Source organism: Sardina pilchardus, chromosome 8, assembly GCF_963854185.1.
Source record: "Sardina pilchardus chromosome 8, fSarPil1.1, whole genome shotgun sequence".
Classification (NCBI taxonomy): Eukaryota; Metazoa; Chordata; class Actinopteri; order Clupeiformes; family Clupeidae; genus Sardina; species Sardina pilchardus.
The window spans coordinates 15,988,144-16,008,042 of NC_085001.1; the positions used below are offsets into that span (position 1 = coordinate 15,988,144).

At 44.3% G+C, this 19,899-nt stretch overlaps 2 protein-coding genes across 3 annotated transcripts in view; both read right to left on the reverse strand.

The window, feature by feature from the left end:
- Positions 1-359: 359 nt before the first annotated feature.
- On the reverse strand, positions 360-15,043 carry me2 (malic enzyme 2, NAD(+)-dependent, mitochondrial). Its single transcript, XM_062542959.1, has 15 exons — positions 14,885-15,043; positions 11,618-11,756; positions 9,159-9,292; positions 8,796-8,945; positions 8,077-8,152; positions 7,798-7,959; positions 7,028-7,241; positions 6,767-6,864; positions 6,456-6,569; positions 6,036-6,147; positions 3,980-4,122; positions 3,568-3,670; positions 2,682-2,752; positions 2,472-2,570; positions 360-2,266 (listed from the first exon to the last, which is right to left on the reverse strand). The coding sequence occupies exons 2-15, from the start codon at positions 11,723-11,725 to the stop codon at positions 2,108-2,110; spliced, it is 1,743 nt and encodes a 580-aa protein (XP_062398943.1). The 5' UTR covers positions 11,726-11,756; positions 14,885-15,043; the 3' UTR covers positions 360-2,107.
- Positions 15,044-16,654: 1,611 nt separating this feature from the next.
- Positions 16,655-19,899, reverse strand: part of mapk4 (mitogen-activated protein kinase 4) — a 14,058-nt gene continuing 10,813 nt past the window's right edge. For both annotated transcript variants that reach the window (XM_062542961.1, XM_062542960.1), the window contains exon 8: positions 16,655-19,289. In XM_062542961.1, coding sequence (XP_062398945.1) covers positions 18,194-19,289 — 1,096 coding nt within the window. In that variant the 3' untranslated portion in view covers positions 16,655-18,193. The remainder of the gene's footprint in view (positions 19,290-19,899) is intronic.

Genomic DNA, 19,899 nt, shown 5'->3' on the forward strand with positions numbered 1-19,899 from the left:
TGCGTTCACGAGCACAAAGTCGGGGGGCCGAAAATAAGATGGAACAGAGGACTCCAGTCCACAGAAGACACATTATAGTTTCAAGTGCCATTGTAGTTTATACATTTTGAAAATGTATAACTGTTACATAAATCATATAACCTAAAGTGAAAATACATGTTAATGGTAAAATCCAGGGTACAATATCAACATAAAATCAAAATACAATTTAAAACATAGATCATTTCTTAAATTATTGTGCAAGACTGTAATGGACAAAATGTTAGAAAAGCATTCATATTAATCAGAAGTATTGTCCTACACATTTATCAAATAGTAGGCAAAATGACACAATGAACACAAGAGACATGGCGAAAGACTTGAAAACTAAAATCTCATTTATTCTGTTCGAGCACACACAGGGAGCGGGTCCAATGTATGTGCTGTTTTGTGCGTTCATACGCTAAGGCAACATTGCATAGCGAAAATAAACCATTAAACTCCAAATTAACACTGCACGTATGCAAACTTCTATATATCAGAAATGATACAAAAAACAAGGAGGTTCACAAGCAAACAAATACCTGGGCACTTACAGTGTTCTGGTGAGGCAAAGAGCTTTAACTAGATGAACCAGCATGACAGACACTAAACATTCACTTTAACAACATATAGACAGCTGGGTAAAACCACTAACACTTCACATCTCACGTTGTTACACTGGGTGAAAGTGGTATCGATAAGTAAAGAAAATCCCAGCAGAATCCTCGTTTGTCATCGAGACGGGGAACAGGAAAGAGGTGGTTCAATTACCAGACTGAAATAAAGCTATAGTTCAGTCTAGTGACTCACTTCTAGTCCAGGTCAAAGTGAAATGTGAAATGTGAAAATCAACAAAAAATTACTACATGGGTATTAATATGTATATGATATGATATCAATAACGATCATCTTAAGTGCCTCTTCAATTGAAGTTATCTTAAAATTAGGTTCAGACCTTGCAGCAGTGTCTTTCTGTTGAAATAATAATTAAAACGAACTGTGCTGAAATCTTTGGCTCGGTAACGGAATGGTTAATGAGCAAGATGTCTCTTGAAATCTAGGCACTTCAGAGAGGGTCAGTCAGGGGAAAATGCATTCCATGCCGTACTATCATCTGTTCCCTGACCTTTTTAAGAGCGTGAAGTGTCTACGCTAGTGATCTAGGCCATTACATAAGATATTTTATAGCCGATGGTGTATTGCAAATTATGCAAGGAAAAGTGACAGTGCCCATGCTGACATATATTTGATAGCTGCTCGTGTGTAACTGTGTAGTAACTATGGCATATACGCAACATTATATGAGGGCATATTTATCTGTTCTGTCAAGAAAAACAGTTGAGTACAGGTACTGGAAGGAGACAGGTCCAGACATCTCATTCTACCTTTGACTCACAGCTGATGAGGGTTATTTATAGGCAACATTTCCACCAGGACACAATAGGGGAGATTACAACACTGCATTGGACACTAGAACTCTTGAAAATACATTTGTAAGAACAATCCACATCTCTCTCAAAAGTTTAATGAGACTAAAGGTCATTCTTAAAGTCCACTGCACAATACTGGCCTTTCTGATGTTCAGTGTCTCCTGAAGAATCTGAAATATCTGAATCCAAACTCTTTCCTGCTTGGTTATAACATGTAATGCTATACATTGAAATGGGGACTGAATGAAGACAAATCAACTAAGAAATACAATAATTAAAACCCGTTTCAAATACAATTTAGAAGTGATCTTATATGTGGGGAGTGTGTTTGCTTGGCTTAAAGTATAACTGATATAAAAACTGAAAAAAAAGAAGCCTCATGTGCCCAAGGTAAAGGGAATAAATTAGGATATGACAAATCAGAGCATAAAAAAAGTGTGACGAGTAGTTAGGGGTAAAACCACTGACCATGGAGTGTGTGCCATTTTCACTGGCTTCATATTTCATATTTGATGGCCTGAGTCTACTGAGGTGATGGTGACCCTACGAATCCACTGCTGTCTTCGTCACGCTTCCTTTCTCTAACACCTTCCCTAACCCATCTGTCTGCCCGCAACACCATAACCTGTCCCAAATGCTCCGTCCCCGTTGGCCCTCTACTTTAAGGGCAAGTGGCCCACCCCGGGCCATTCGTAGATATCTGGGAGGAAAGAGTCGTAGTCGGTGTTCCAGAGAGTTGCCCGCACAAACTTGTCCTTATCAAGAGGCTCTGGGTAGCGGAAGGCCATTCCCTTGGCATACACATATTCCACCACCTGAAGGGGAGGAGGTTGAGATGGAGTATGACTTGGTATTAAATATCAATATGTTACATGCATATCTCTTGAGTGACTAGTGTTCCAGGCGGACTAATGCACTCTAGACAGCCTTTAATTTGCATATTCAGTTTAAGTTACAAAAACAAATGCACATAAATGATATGCAACTATTCGTCCAAGCAAATGTGCAATACTTGCTCACCTTGATGGCCATCAGGACAGACACCTCCCTGATGTTGGACAGAGGCGGGTACAGCCTTCCCTGGCTTATCTCCTTCTCGGTCACCTGGTCGGCCAGGGTCTGTTGATACGAGCAGTGCAATGAGAGTGGTGCATTTCCCCCAGGGCAGAGGCCATAATGAGGATAGGGTGGCATGCTAGAGGCCTGTGCTTCTGTGGGAGTACTGCTTACCTTAGCGGCCTCCAGGAACACTGTGTCACTGATGTGCCTCACTCCACTGAGGATCACTGCCAACGCCACTCCTTCAAAATACACAGAGAGAGCACACAGACATGAGAACTGGGCAAATATCTAAGAGACCCATTCATTTGAGGGGCATTATGAGTGCTTCTCTGAAATCCATGACTCCAGTTAGGGGAAAGTTTTGGAGGGAAGTTCTACACAGAGACTGCTGTGTCTCTGGGTTTGACATGCCCTATAAATTAACCTGCAACTGGGCTTCACTTGGCTTTTAATATTGTTAATAGTACATTTCCACAACACTACACAAAAGTAGTGTAGCCCTGAAATCACCAGGTAAAAAAAATTGTGTTCACGGTTAGCCCAGTGCCTAAAATGTAGTGAGTTGCTGTTTAATGGAAATGGCGCCTTCTTCCTGTGGTCGTTTTGATGACAGCTACTTTCTGTGTCATATTGACCAATTTCTCTTCCCTGGTTTCAGACCATCTTATAAGAGATGACTTCCTAACTTTGCTGAGGAATCTGATGCAATAAATAACTGAAGGAAGAGAACCATGAGATTAAACAGCTCAATGCAAGTTTCTTAGTTAACCGCTTAAGTCATTCAGCTCTTAAAAAGTATCCATGAGAATCAGCAAAGTGGATCTTTGCACAGGTCTAAAAATCTGCTTTATGCAGATTAAAAACAGACACCCTCCTAATCAAAGTTCCGAAAAAGATGTGGGGTGAAACTGTTATGTTGTCAGGGCAACTCTAACGGAAAAATAGCATCAAATGCAGATGTATTCAAATAAACCTGTTGCTATCCACTTCAGCGGCATTATACCCTCGTTGTATTGGTGTCTGTGGTGATATATGTGGCAGCAGGGGGCCTCACCTGGGAATATGTAAGCATTGTTCCCTTGTCCAGGAGTCAGCACACGGCCGTCTGGCAATGTGACCGGGTCAAAGGGGCTACCGCTAGCGAATAGGCATCGTCCCTGAGAACACACAGGACAGACACAACCAAAGCGTCAGGGAAAAGCACTTGTGCATGAAGAGAAGTACTGCACAGCCAGCGTCAATACGAGACAAGAAGAATGGACAAACAAAAAAAAATGAATGACTCTGAAGACACAGTAGTGTCAAAATGTTAGTCTGTTTGCACCAATAAAAATCAATCCCCTCAATGTCAGCTTGAATCAGTCACATTTCCTGTTGGTCCAGCATAATACTACCTTATAATATAGATAAATCATAAAAACAATAATTTTCTATATTGTGTGTCAATGGTCACGTCACGTGCGTACCTCTGTGAGTGTATAGGCATCCTCTGCTGTACACTCTGCTTTGTTAGTGGGGTTGCTCAGAGCGAAGATGATTGGCCGTTCATTCAGGGAGCCCATCGCTTTGATGACATCATGCGTAAAGAGTCGGCCTGCCCCCGACACGCCTGTGAAAAAAACAGACCTGTTTTTCACAAAACAAGGACAGGGAGACACTTCACTTCATCTATGTATTGCCTTTATGATCCCAAGCCTCTGTAGTAATGAAGTGTCTGCCATTTGTATTTTGTCTGTCACTCCTATTTTAAAATAGTACATATTGAGATGTGCAGTCATGAATATAGGTGCATCTGCATAAATTAGTGTATCATGGAAAAAACATCTTTTTTCATCATTTATTTAATAAAAAGTAAAACTTTCATATGGTATAGATTCATTACATACTGTATAAAGTAAAAAATGTCAAACCTATTTTGTTTTAATCTTGATTAATGCATTATCAGTTTTTTATTCAAATATTTTGGCATGGCGGAATTTTGATTTCCATGAGCTGTGAACTGTAATGTTGACATGGGAACAGCTCTAAGGTTAGAACTTCGGCCTCAAAACCCAAGGGTTGCTGGTTCGATCCCCGACCGGTTCATCTTGGCAGATGTTCTTGGGGCATGCCGTGGCCTACTGGTTAGGGCATCGGGCTTGTAACCTGAGGGTTGCCGGTTCGATCCCTGACCAGTCCAAGGCTGAAGTGCCCTTGAGCAAGGCACCTAACCCCTCACTGCTCCCCGAGCGCCGTTGGTTGGGCAGGCAGCTCACTGCTCTGGATTGTGTGATTCACCTCACTGTGTGTTCACTAATTCGGTTTAAATTGGGTTAAATGCAGAGAACTGAATTTCCCTCACGGGATCAAAAAAGTATATATTCTATTCTATTCTATTCAGTCCAAACACTAGCAACGGTTTCCTGAGCCTTTTAATCTCCCACTCTGGGCAGGGCAATGATATTTCCATGATATTCTAATTTTCTGAGATGCACCTAAGATGACATGTTACATGAAATAATATCTAATGACACTTCTTGATGAAATTAGGCTACATGACACATGGGTGCCTTCATTCCAGCCAGAGTGAAACCAGTCCATGTGATGGCACTGTTCCTCGGGGCAAGACAGTCATGCTGCGGCTATCAGAACTGTTGATCTGACCTCTTTTTTATGCAACTTAAGACTCACTGGACTCTCTTGTGCAAAAAAACTTCCCAGTGAAGATTACATTTAAAGCTGCTATGCGTGACATTAGCAGTCGTAGATGACTTTGCCCAAATCCTTCCTTTAATTTTAGTTATTTTGTGTGTGCACAGCCCAAGGCCACCAGTCACTTCCACATGACCAAAACCAGTAAGCGTACAGTAAGCAGGGATCACGATGAATAGACAAACACCAGGCTGACGGTGGTAACTAATTATAGAGCCTAGGACAGTTCCACACATGAGGTTTTTTTCAGTCTCATGTTTCAGGATTGCAGCAGTACCACAGGGGGCAGCTTTAAGAAGGTGAGAAACACACAGATGTTTGAGGGAAATACAGTAAGCATTCACAGTTTAGGACCTTATCTGATAGCGAAAACACATAATGCTATAATAAGATCAGGGTTATCAGTTGTATCTGATCAGATACTGAAAGCAATGGTCATGCCTTCAAAAATGTTCTCTATCAGGGTCGAAACAGAGCAGAATGCTCCACTGCTGAAACAGCTCGTCAGCAGTTGTGTTCTGAGCTCCCGGCCGGGGGAAGTACTGTATGTAACCTATTGGACCCCTTCAACTACATACACAAACATGTGTTCTCAAGCATTTCCGGTGACACACCAAACAACACTGAGCTATGGGTAACTTGAGGACAAACAAGTTTTAAAGCTGACATTTTGTAGACCATAATGCTGAAGTCCAATTAATTTTAATTTCAAAGTAACTGCGTTAGTTTTGCACGTCTCAACTGGAGACCTTCTAGGAATAAGATTGAATTGGCATATTGGAAATAGCTGAGTTAATGACACACTGCAAACAGAACAGAACTGCTTCTCACCAATGATGGCTGTGGGCTTAATAACATTGACTGCATCCAAGAAGGTCTTGACCTCTCCAGGACTGGAGTGTACAAATGCCTCCTGGTTACTGTCTGTTCCCTCTGGTCTGCCCTGTGAACACACACAGACATATTAGGCTCAAAGCCCCACGCTTTCTAAGGCAACCTAGTTTCTATGTACATGAGTCACTTTACCATTCCCATGTGACGTGCACCACACATTTTTATGAGCCAAAAAAGGGGGGGGGGGATGATAATTCTCTTAAACATACATGAAATACATCGGTATTTCAGTTAAAAATTATTGAAATTTTTCCATGTAAATATGCTTATCAGAAGTACAAGTGTATGAGGGGATGTTGAGAAATGGCATCCGATCATGCAACAGTATTTATTAGGCCTCCTTGGTTGCAAACTGACCTGCACCAGCAGACCGTGTTTGTCATACAACCAGATCCTCTTCCTAGCATCCGCCTGAGGCATGCCAGCCTCCGTCATCGCCATAGTGATAAGATTGGCAATTCCCACGGCTGCCTAAGTGGAAGAAATAACATAAAATCACGTCCTGGTTCGTTCATTTTTGTTTGCTTTATTAGATTACATGCATTTCAACTTGGCTGATCTACATTCATTAAGCCATTGAGAAGAAAAAAACATCTTGATCTTTTTGTTGATGTTGATGTTTTTTTCATTATTATTACTATCTCAATCTGAATCTTCTTTATCTTTACCTCTCCAGCCCCCAGGAATAACACATTGTGTTCAGTGATGGGCTTCCCAACAGCCTTCTGAGCTGCCAACAACCCAGCAAGGGCTACTGATGCAGTGCCTGAGACAAAGAAACAGACCCTTACTGCATGCAGCCAAAAGTAAGGTCACACTCTCAAAATACTACACATTCCTACTCAGAAGATGAACAAGCATTCTTTAAAAACGCACAAAGCACAATGTGAATTGTACAATGTCCAATTGGCCAATATGCCGTGACTAACCTTGGATATCATCATTGAAGGTGCAGTACTTCTCCCTGTACTTCTTCAGGAAGCGGAATGCATTGTGGTTGCCAAAGTCCTCAAACTGAATCAGGGTGTCCTGGCCGTACTTCTCCACGATCGCCTCCATGAACTCATCAATGAGGTCATCGTAGAGCTGAGAGCGATCTCGCTTCTGATACAGGCCCATGTAGAAGGGGTCTTTCAGCAGAGTCTGTAAAGGGGAGAGAGAAGAATCTTGAAGAAAGCCTGAAGGTGCAAGACTTGTATCCTCTTTTCAGTCCTTAACCAGTCATCTTCACATCACCTCACAGACTTGCTGGGTTACTTTACCTTTTTTTGCTACTTTTTGATAATAAATGGGAAAAAGGAGTAAAAAGGGCCCTTCAGCAGAATCTGTGAGAGTGAGAGGAGTAAGCACACCAGCAGCACTCAGCCAGCCCCCCCCCCCCCCCCCCCCCATTTGCCCTTTCACCAGGTTCACAACAGCATGTGAGTTTTAAAGTTTGCATGCTCATCTGCGGCAGGCTCATTTCAGCTTTCTGTTCTGTACCAATGGCTGCAGCGCTGAGAAACTTGTCGGAGGTGAACAACAACAAAAAACCCTCAGCAGTCCACCGACTAAAATAGCTCTTTTTAAAAGGCGAGGAGGTATCTGCTAAAACAGCCTTGCTAAAGCCTCCCCCAGGGCTGTAGCGGTTAGCGCAACAACAAAAGACATTCATTAGTGGCAGCGGCGGCGTGCTAACGCTCCAGCTATGCCCACTGACCTCATTGTCTGTTCCCACATCGATGCACACGGGAAGGCATTTCTCCGGCCTGATTCCACCGCAGGCCGTGTAGAGGCACAGCTTCCCGACCGGGATGCCCATCCCGTACACTCCCAAGTCGCCCAATCCCAGGATGCGCTCGCCGTCCGTCACCACCACAGCCTGGGAACGCGAAAAAAACAAGCACGCAGGTAAGGAACAGAGCAGTCGTGTGGCCAATCGGAGCCATTTGTGAAAAGAGAAGGCAAATTCAACAGGCTGGGAGTCACAGGTACATACCGCTACATCAGTCTCAGGCCAGTTGTCCAGGATGGAGCGAACGTGGCCTCGGTCGTTGATGGATATGAAGAGACCCCTGCGGAAAACAAAAGCGAAGCTTGAACTATTCACCTCAAAATCCTAGCTCCATCTCTATGGGCTCTTCTCATTCGTCTTTTTATCTATTCTCCCTTCCTTCCTTCCTTCCTTCCTTTCTCGGTCCTCTGGCTCATTCCCACTGATCTAATAAAGAATGACGGGAAGGCAACAATGGGATAGTCTATCCAGTGTTCTTTATAAATCAGTGGAAACGAGCCGGAGGACTGAGGATCAAGGATCGAGAAGGGGCCATTATCTTCCAGTTCAAAGACCTCAACAGGCCCAGTTGTAGGCTGAATCACATTGCTTTCACTTGCACCCTTGCAGCCTCTTTGGGTACCGTAATTTCCCGACTATTATCCGCGGCTTATACATCGATTTTGCAAAATTTCTTCAGCTATGAGGTCAATAAAGGGGGGCAGTTAATATGGTGTTAATATAGTTTAAACACAATGCGGCTTATTTGCGGGAAATTACTGTACTTTTATGAGGCAACAGAAAGGCATACAAGACGACCACATCTCCTTGGATTCAATTCCTTGAGCATGTACTTTAGGAGCGCAAATGTGAGCAATGGAATTTGGCTTCTACGGTAGTAGTGTTGAACTAACAGGCCTGCAGGTGGTCAGCGGTGAACTTACTTTGGCCTCCTGAAAATGTGTCCATACTGTGTGCAGGCCAGCCCCACTGTGGGCGTGTAGACGATGGGCATGAGGGCCTCGATGTCGTCCATCAGCAGTCGGTAGAAGAGTCGCTCGTTACGCTCCTGGACCCCCATCAGGTAGATGTACCTGAGCACAGACGACTTGCATGAACACGACTTACCAAATGCTACATGGAGAAAAGGTATGCAAAAAGCTAAAGTCAAATATGGAACAGCAAGTCCTGAGTTAATAAGTCACATGTCCAGACAACTCTTGTCGGCATTGCAAGCATTTCACATCACAATGAGCTAACTCGTGTGTCTACAGGAAACTGGAAGTTCATGACGTGGCGAGTCTCACTTCTGCAATGGGTCAGTCATTTTCGACAGATTCCTCTGGAAGCGTGTGGCCTGGATGGTCTGGGTCTCGATCTTGGGCGGGAGAAGGCCCTGGATCCCGAGCATCTGACGCTCCTCCAGTGAAAAGGCCATCCCCTAGAAGGAGGACAATAAAAAAGGATGATGGTGACAGAGCGAGAGAGAGAAAGGGAAAGAGAGATGACTTGATGAGTGCTGTGCTATTTATGCTACAATAACAGAAGCAGACAGGTGCTGGAAGCCTGCACTAAAACACTGGCTTGGTATGACGGCTCTATCAGCATGACAGACACATAAGCCTCCACTGTGAAATGGGCCTTGTGCGATGAGAACACAGAACAAATGGCTTTGTGGAGGTTAACTCTGTATGCACTGATGCTGCACTGGTGCAATACGCTAATGACTGGCTGAATAGGGACACCATAACCAACACAAAACCATGCAACTGAGTAAACAGCACAGAGGAACTATTTCAGCAGATGCTTTCATAAATGTTTAATGTCATGCATGAAGATATTTGACATCCTAGCTCAGTAGTAGCTTCTAACAACAACTGGCACTCTGGTCAACAACTGGTCTGGTGTCACACAATAGGCTACATGTATGAACGGCTCGTCAGGTAGGCATTTATTTCCGGTGGTGCGTTAACTGAGTTGTAGTCTGCTCCTTATATCTTCACTCTGATACTAAATCACCTTTGCCCAATAATAATAGTTTTAACACTCGCATAAATCCTTCTTTATCGTAACTTGCTGATTCGCTACAGTACAGTAGGTGCAACACCCAACCGGGTCCGTGTGGACATTAATTACATTAACAACTGCGGCAGGTCTAAACACACCGGTCTCCGCCGGAGACAAATGAGCTCACAGACAGCCTTTTGTGCATGTAGCCAATCAGGGATTGTTTACAGCTACTGCATCCTAGCAGGCATGCGCTAGTTAATTTAGCACAAGTTAATTTGGAAACCACTGGATCAGCCTTTACACAAGCTTTACACAATTACCAATATGGGATTAACATGCTTTCAACTTCACCACTAATGTGCTTGTGTGTATTATACAGTATATACTATGTATAAATATATATACACACACACACACACACACACACACACACACACACACACACACACACACGCCTTCCCACAGTACAGTAGGGAAAATGTCTTGGCCCTTGTTGAATAAATGTACACATTCTTTACACAATCTGACTTCAATTCTGAGGTTTCCAAATACTGTTTGTATCACTTTGCCTACCTCTAGCACTGCTGCAGATGTTGTTACCATGCCTACATTTTCTAAATGCATCACTTCAATGTCATCACAATTTGCCACAATGTCATCACTACTGGTCACTAATTGTTCTGCCCCTCTGAGTGGCTGAGTGACTCATCGTGCATTATGCTTTCCAGTCTGAGGTGATCGCAATAGGCAGCCGTAGCCAGGCTGTCATTACTACTGCATGTCTTAAACTGAAACCCGCAAAAATCTTTGAGGAGTTGTAGACCAAGGAAGACGTCTGGAGGATGGGGTGGGGTGGGGTGTGTGTGTGTGTGTGTGTGCGCATGTATGTGAGGGGCAGCTGGCCATGAAACCAATAGGGGGAGTCCTGGGAGAGACACCCCTCAGCTGCAGCCTGTGGCTGGCTCGTAGCCCATGTGTTAAAGTCTCACGTGCACTCTCCGATGCTCTGGGGCCGCAAGTGGCGACTTGAGTCAGTGTTAAGGGAGCACGTCTGCCTGAAAGTCGAGACGCAGCAGGCAACATATGGAAGCCATAGCGCCTGGTGTTTATCAGGGGCTGCACAACACAGAGTGGGGGAGTTGGGCTTTCCACCAGTCAGAGCTGGGGATACCTCATTGAAATGCGCGCACCCATTTTGTGTCGAGTCATGCTTGTAATGCACTCCAGGCTCAAACATTTAGGATGCGTCTAGTGGTACGGACCGTACTTTAGGAATCATTAACCTTTTCTTATCCATTCTGATTTAGAATTTAATTGGGGCTTCATTTCACATAAGTTTGACCTAAGATAGCTACTGTTGTAACTAGCTTCCAGGTTATTGTATTGACTGTGTGAAGTTACACCGCATCACTTGAAATAGATATGCATGCATTTATTCATAAAAGTATCAACAGTTGGGGGAGCGCTGTGGCGCAGCAGGCTACAGCGCTCATACCACATACGGGTCTGAGTGCCCACGGGGACTCAGGTTCGAGTCCGGCCTGCGGTCATTTCCCAGTCCCACCCCATCTCTCTCTCCCACTTACTTCCTGTCTCACCCTTCACTGTCCTATACAAATAAAGGCAAAAAAGCCCCCAAAAATATACTTTTAAAAGTATCAACAGTTGTGCAGCAGCCTAATCCACTAATTTGGTGCATAAAACAACAAGCAAAAATGAACTCTGCTTGCTATCCTCATAAATTGTGAAGACCTACCTTATTGGTGCGGGGGTTCAGCATGAGGGGCTTGCCCTTCTCCTTGGTGTGGACCCATCGGCAGGCGGCCACGCATGGGCGCACAGTGGATCTCAGCCTGGACAGCATGACTGCTGGATGGATGTCTGTGGTAGTGGTTCTGTGAGGGAAGAGAAGTCACTGAGGTCAAGGCAGAACGACGCTGGATTCAGTCATGCATACAGTAGAGGCTCTGTGACGGGGGGCTCTGTGACGTCGGATGAGTGAGCACTTTTAGGAGTCACAGCTTCCTTCCTTTCCTGAGTTTAACAAACAGGCAAACCACCACCACCACCCCATACACATGTGAGCATTCCCTCCGTCTCTCTCTCACACACACACACACACACACACACACACACACACACGACATTGGTTCAGCTCTACCCTACAGGGCCAGTAGCAAGCTCACAGTCATCAGTATTCACACCACTGACACACACACACACACACACACACACATACTTTGCTTATTGCATTTGCTAAATTATGAGGCTGCCCTTCCCCCGTCCCCTCTTCAGAGAGGAACACACTGCAGAAGAACATATACGGGAGGCCAGTGATGACGACAGCAGACCCCTCCCCCGCGTCTTGACCTTATACAATGTTCCCACTGCACATGGAGAGAGAAGCCCATCTAGGACAGACACACTGGGTGCTGACAGCAGGTCTCCACGAGGGATTACGCCCACTGATAAGAACAGACAGATTGTAATCTGGGTTGAGAAGTAATTTACAGCTGAATCTGATGCAAGGGGGGTTTTCGAATGACTGTCTTAATCTTCTTTAGAAACCAACTTTAAGGATGGTAGCACCATGGTAGCTTTACCATGTGACCTCACATTATGCCACACAAATGCGTTCTTCCAGCCCAGATTCCCCCTTCGTGAAAGTGGGCCTAGTTGGTATAATGACTGTCACAAATTCAAACGCAAACAGGCAGCAATGAAGGCCCCTTGTATTGTTCCAACAAATAAGCAGAGAGCTCAAATTAAACTTCAAGTCTTTGGGTACAAATTTGACAGTGAAAATGTGAGTGAAAATACACTGTCACACAACTTGGTTTAACTTAATATACTCCAAGCAGAGCAGTATCTTTTTTTGGTACAAGTTCTAGTAGATGTTTCTTGTATTGTTCCATCATGTGTAATTTAATCCAGCATTGAAGTAGTCTTTAGTTACTGTTGTGATCACATGAGTGTCCGATTATTTATTCAGTTGATAAGAGACGTTATTTTCAGCTGCTGCCAAATGCCAACTATGCGGAGCAGCACATTGGATAACACCAGGGAGGAACAGGAAGCAAATCGAGGTTACCCTGGAGAATAATTGTCTAAAACCTTGTTTCAGCAAAGCACAGCTGAAACCTGAAACTTTCAGGACTGCAGGATTCAGACTAATCCGCTAACTACAGTTCTATGAATGCCGACAGCACACACATTACAGTGAGCTACCGTGACTGTTTTGAAACCTTGTAGATTTCATCACAAAGGATTAAGCAAGGAAGGAGGTGGTGAAATTTCACATTCACTCCAATAAAGTCACCTGGGGTCAGCCTTAGTTGCCTTGTTCCCTTGAAAGCAGGTGCATGATAAAATGCTGACACTGCAGATAGACTAAGTCTGGACTAGTTGTAACATTATAGATAGAGTGTCTGTGCATGGTGCTGGCATGTAGACGGTGTGGACTCACAACCACGATGTCATCCAATCTCTTATCAAATGGGCCATACTTAGATGTTAAGGTAAAGTGAGGATAGTCAGATCCTCAGACAGTCAGACAGCAATACTAAGCAGGAAGTTAAACTGCAGCACCTCAACTGATCAAATCACAGAGTAGGCCAGAATATTGGTAACCAATTTGATAGAAATTTACTGTCAAGTTAATATCAAACTATCAGCAGATTTCCCTGTGCTGTGTTTGCTGGAATGTCACATCCACAAGAGAATCCAGTTTAGTTCACAATCTGAGCCATTCACCTGTTTTGACAAGGGGTGTATCAAAGAAATAAGCGGTAAGCTACACATTTGAAATTTCACATGAACTGCTGAAAACTGCTTTCAAATGTGGAGAGAGCTTGGAATTTAAAGTATGGTAAACTTCTCATTAATGAGTTAGTGAGATGACTAATGATGCCTTTGCAAACACAGACCACTCCTGTTTTCATACCATGCAGAACCTGAAGTGATCCACTCCCTTTTGCTTCACACAGAGATTAAGGTATGATTTTTATTACTACAAACCTGTGTAGGAGACAAAGTGCACATTCAATGACATCTGTCTGCACACTGACAATGGGTTTTACGATGTATAACGTGATAGAGGAAGTGAAACATCGCCTTAGTATCTCCTACATTAGTCCTTCAATGTTCAGGAAGATCAGCAGCAATTCGCTCAGTTGTTTTCAATATTGTTAAATGTTTGGCCCTTTGTAAGGCCAAGGCAATGTGTGTTAGCCAAAGAATAGACCTTTAGAACAGTGATTTCCTCACTCCGGCCAGAGTAACAGTTCGAAACACCCTACAATGCCTCACAAACAGCCTATTCCTGAGCCACAGTAACCCTCACCCTAGCCTGACATTTAGCTCGCCATTTAACAGCTGGCAGATGCCTATTTTGGGAAAGTGCCCAAAACAATCAGACACCGTCAGATTTTGAAGTCAAGATGGAAGGGTTTCGAGGAAAACTTCAGTTGCGGTTAACCTCCACTGAACATCCAATTAAGCGTACAATTCATTAACAGCTGCATATGCCTCCTGGACTAATTAAAGCCTTGCAGATGAATGAGACTACGGCTAACTAATTAAGATTGGGGATTAGACTAGTAACATAAACGTTAACGTTAGCCTTCATGAAGGAAGATTACAGGAAGCGATTTCAAATCGCTGTCAAAATGTCATCATACTGATCTGGGTGGGAGGAAAATCACTGGATAGCCACGATAGCGCTCAAACCTGTGGCGCTGTGATGAAAAGGACACAGGGGTGGAAAACAAAGGAAGAAGCGAGAGGACAAACTACCTACTAACAGTTGATTCACTACGGTTAGTACTACTACTACCTCACTAAAATCCCAGCTAGACACAGTTAGCCAGTCTGCTAACTTGACTGGCGTCTGCTTTTGTATCGCTAGCGATCTTGGCCACCACCTAACATAACTTTGGTTAGCAAGCTACGCAGCTGGCTACAGACGTTATCAGCAGACTGAATATTTTGTCTATCTTCCAGTGATTCATTCATTTGTACTCACCTTCAAATGAGGATATATCTTTATTTTCCCTTCACTCGTGGCTTGAGGACATGGTATTCAAGCTGCCGACAACCTACAGCCCTTCCAGCCAGTAGGAGAAGAGGCTGTCAGACTGGTGATCGCGAATGAATACTACACCAGGCGGCACAGCAAAGGCTTCAGTTAGAGAGAGCTCGAGAGTTTGGCCAATCGGAGGAGCGCATTCTGAATCTGAAACTGCAGGCTACAGAGCCCCCTACTAATAAATTCTTTGCCGTGGAAGACAGCTTTCGAATGAGAAATTACACAGAAGCAAGTCACGTTAGTCAATGATACTGTCCCGTTTATTCATTGTTTAACTGCATCTTCCCGTTTCTAAGTCGAATTAGCCCTAGGCTTGCCCAAGTGAAATCAGTTCCTTCCTCCTAATAAAACCTAATAGCAAGGCCTGTTCACGCGATGACATAGGCTTTATCAAGAAACGTATTATAGAGTAATATTTATATTATAGTATTTAGTTATTTTCTTTAGGCTATTGATTGAATCGACGTTATTGTTTATAATTTATATTCTCTTGTGTATTACCAACTTGTTACTGTAACATTTAACTTGGGCCTATTGTAGGCTATTGTTGTTATTTGTGGACCTATGTGATTAATATCATAACCATAATGGTCGCATAATACAGAAGAATAAAAACAACTGAAGAATAGGCCTACACAGTCATGGGCTCCTGTTGAGTTGTATTTACTAGGTTGACTCAATAGGTGGCGCTGTTTATCTATATTAAGCATTGTGCGCTGTAATCTGAGGTTAACAGAGGTGAAACTTTGTGAAACCAGTAGGCTACAGCATTGTATCATACATGAACAACACCACTATTCAAAAGAATAACCTTCAGCTTCAGCATTCAAAAATTGTAAGACTACATTTTAGCTTCTTCCCCAAATAAGTTGTCTATTTGAGCCGCTTTAGGTCTTGAGAATGAACCTTGCTCCAGATGAGTATAGGCTACAGGGCATGGCTTCTCAGTGGAATAAAATTTGGTTCAGTGCTGCCTTAGATGTCCTTACCTGCACTGGTGGTCAAGCCCTGTCAGAAAAGCAAGTCATGCCCCTCACTTTTATCATCAGATGGTGCACGCAAGGATTCTTCCAGTAAGTTTGTTCTCTGTGATCTTAACACTTCAACTCAGAACATTTTTTCAATACTTTTCCACCCATTTGTCTTGGCATTTCATTGCCCAGTCGAGGATATGCCTAGAAAGTCAACATTCCAGATCCTCTTTAATGTTTAAGTGAAGACTGGTGTTTTCTGGATCCTATTTGATAAAGCTGCCAGCGTCTGTTTCACAGACTAGATTCTGATGTTCTTATCCATCTGCAGTTAGGAGCTACTGCTTTTTTCTGAATCCTCAATAGAATGTTTGCACTATTCTGCAAAACAAATAGGAGAAACACCTAGCCTATGTAAAATATACTCAGGAGGATCATAATTAAGTCCAATGCAGATACTTGAGCCTAAAAGGCTTGTTTTTATTGCTTATTTAAACAGTGTGTGTGTGTTCGTCCTCTCACACAATAATTTTTAATAATTTTGATAAGAATTTAATATCAACGTTGTGAACACCAAATTCAATAACAGACTGAATCAATGGATTCTAAATTATGCCCCTTATCTTAATAATGCTGTTATTATAAGCCGAAACAAGAGGGAGATTAATGACCACATACAAAGTGCTGATGTCAGCGTTCATTGAATAAACACTTTCCAACAAAATATATCAGCAAATTTTATTTTTCACTTGTCAGCAAAAGTAGAAACTGCACAGAGTAAAACGTCATGTGACGTCCACAAAAGATGTTACATCCAAAAGACAAAATATGATAGAACGCGGAAGATTACATATCAGTACCAACAGCAAATATGTCACACATGTCATGAAGAGATACAGTATGGTTAATCAGATTTAAAGCAATATTCCACATACCATGCAATCAAATTCTGAAAATATTGTGCTGGAAGCACAGGAAAACACAAAGGCACATCAGTTTATTTCTGGACAAAAGAAATTGATCCATCAAAGCAAATCATGTTAGAATTACTATGATAGTAATGATAATATTTCTAGAATTCATGTTATTATATTATTGCTAAGTGGCATGGTAAATGAGCAATGACATGAGTCAATTACTCTATTACATTAGAGTATTCTACCTTGGAGATCCATTGTACTGATCTGGCAGTGCTTGTAGACTGTGCTCTTCAGAAACCTGATGTAGTCCTATATGTCATTTTCTCATTAGCTTGCATGGATTCAGAAATGATCTAGGAGGGCTGAAACTTATTTCAGACTTAAGAGCCTTTAGTGTGATTAAAGCAATTCATCTTCTCGATCATGTGACATAAGTTATGGTATGAGGGTGCATAATCAATGCATGTCTATGCAGATTGTTCTTGTACTGTTCATCTTTTGAAATGGCTGCAGCATTTCGGCGTTTGGGTTTTTATTTGCAATAAAATACGCTGTGGCCTTCCAAGAAAGATTGTAAATATTGCTTCAGGACTAGAGGTGAAAGCTCCAACAAAAACACCCTTAAAATGTGATAACAATAAAACCATATTATAGACCACAGTCAAACACTAACAAACATCAGATAAGGAATGTTTCAATATAGCTGGAACACAACTTCTAAAGTAAATGTACAAATTTACACAGTATCAGTGTGGGAAGCTCAGCAATAATGTTAACAGTGTAACATTACAGTGATATTAACAGCATCAGATAGCCAAGCGATTCTCTTGGTTTGAGAGTTCAAATGCTACAATCCTACTGTCCAGTAAATAAAGTTAAATACATTCAGAATTTAGTGTTACCAATACCAGTTTTTATCCTCTTTTTGAGTAATCAGAATACATTTGTCTACTCTGATGTCATACTACTTTGTTACTGTTCCTTAGAAATAATGTTACGAGAAAAATCAGCTTTGCACTGTATCTTCTTGTGCATACCACAGAAGCACCTAAAGGCAATATGATCTTCCTTCTGTTAAACTTGAAGTGGAAGTTTGCAAATCATCATTCCTGTCATGCACATTATCAGTCACATGCTGCTCAGGTGCCACATAAGGCCAAATTCATCTAATAACATCCCTTGTGCCTCGAAGAAACAGCGCTTGATCTGAAAACGCCTATCCTAGTTTACCCCCAGTCGTTTCTTGGACCGATTCAAGCAGTATTGTTGCCTCGTCGCAGTGGCATTTACTCAGCAACAAAGCACCCGCTTACTACAGACAGGAGAACAGACGCATCCCCAGCCTCAGGGTCATTTCACTGGGCCATGCTTGACCAGTGCTCTTTGCGTCTGGGCGAGGTCGGACGGTGGTCCGCCAGCCCCGGGACGACATTCATGTTGGGCCGCTTGGCCGCGGCCGGACCCGAGCCTCCCAGACCGTCGCTCTGGCCGCACAGTTTGAGCGCGCGCGAGATGAACATGTCCAGGTCGAACGGCGACTGGAGCTTCTCGGCGGGGGGAGGAGGAGGAGGGGGCGTCTGCGGAGGGGGCGTGCCGCCTGTCCTCGGGGTCCTGTGGGGGTAGGCGAACGAGGGGCCCGGCGTGGGGGACGACGGGGAGGACGGCAGCAGCGAGGGGGGAGCGGCAGTGAAGCGACAGGGCCTGGTCCTCCTGCTGCCATCGTCCTCCTCCTCCTCCTCCTCTTCCTCCTCCTGCATGAACTCGGGGGTGGCGCGCAGCAGCATGGTGGCGGCGCCGTAGCGCCCGAGGGCGCTCTGCGGCAGCATGGTGGGCGAGAGGGGCAGCGGGGGCGAGCTGGGCGTGACGGGGGTCTCCAGAGGCGGGCTGGGCGAGTGCAGCCGAGACTGCGTGCTCTCCACCCAGCGCGAGATCTCCCGAAACAGGTCCCCCGACTGTTCTTCCTCCTCCTCCTCCTCCTCGCGGGCCAACGCCGACACCTCCTCCTCCTCGGCGCTGCTCCTCCTCCGGGGGCCGGGCCGCCCGTTGCGGCGCCAGTGCGACAGGTCCAGGATCAGCTTGGGCTCCGAGTAGTTCTGCGGCTTGCCCTCGCGCCACGCGATCTTGTCCAGGTACGACGGCGAGCCCACCTTGTAGTCGCACGAGCGGCCGCAGTCCAGCTCGCCGTAGCCACCACCACCGCCTCCTCCTCCTCCTCCTCCGCAGGCGCGCTCCAGGGAGGAGTGCGAGCCCTCCAGGAAGCGCTCGGCCGAGCTGCTGTGCGAGTACTTGCGCGGGTCCACCTGCGCCTCCCCCAGGAGCGTGCCGGAGCTGGCCCGGGGGTCCCGCTGCACCTCCTCCTCGTCCGGGTCGCCCATTTCCGAGACGCTCTGCATGCAGTCACACCGGTCCTGCGGCGGCCAGCAGGTGTCAGACGATAGGCTGGTGTCCGACCTGCGACAACAACAAGACTTCGGTATCAGGACGTGTAGCATCTGGCATTCCTATTTGCCTGTTTCAGTTTTATACGTTTCTTTCTGTTTCTTAATGTTTTTGTTTCTTTCTTTATCTCATCCACTCGTTCTTCCCTCTACATGAGCCAGCGGCCCATTTTGGGCTGATCGGTGCAAACTGATGCCACCAAATTGTATTGATAGCTAATAGCAATATGTGTCAATAACACAAAAAATGCATGATAGACATCGGCGACTTACAGCTACTAACAAAAATGTATTAGGTGTACACTTATCTTTTTTTTTTTTTAAGTATATTTTTTCGGTCTTTTTGCCTTTATTAGTATAGGACAGTGAAGAGGTAGACAGGAAACAAGTGGGAGAGAGAGATGGGGTGGGATCGGGATATGACGGGATATGTTCCCGTGGGCACTCGGACCCGTAAATGGTACGGACGCTGTAGCCTGCTGCGCCACAGCGCCCCCCTAGGTGTACACTTTTCTTCACCTAAATCCATAAAATCCCATTCATTTCAATGTGAAATATACATATGAGGCTATAGAAATCTTCAGCTGTGAGTTTGGAAAGTCCATCAAACATTTTCGTCATGT

Bases quoted from the DNA above. Each gene is read 5' to 3' on its own strand.
- me2 (XM_062542959.1), bottom strand. From the start codon at position 11,725: ATGCTGTCCAGGCTGAGATCCACTGTGCGCCCATGCGTGGCCGCCTGC. The intron at 9,293-11,617 runs GTAGGTCTTCAC...TCCTCCTTCTAG, and splicing joins TGAACCCCCGCACCAATAAG to GGGATGGCCTTTTCACTGGA. The intron at 2,753-3,567 runs GTGAGGCCCCCT...TGTATTTTGAAG, and splicing joins CAATGCTTACATATTCCCAG to GAGTGGCGTTGGCAGTGATC.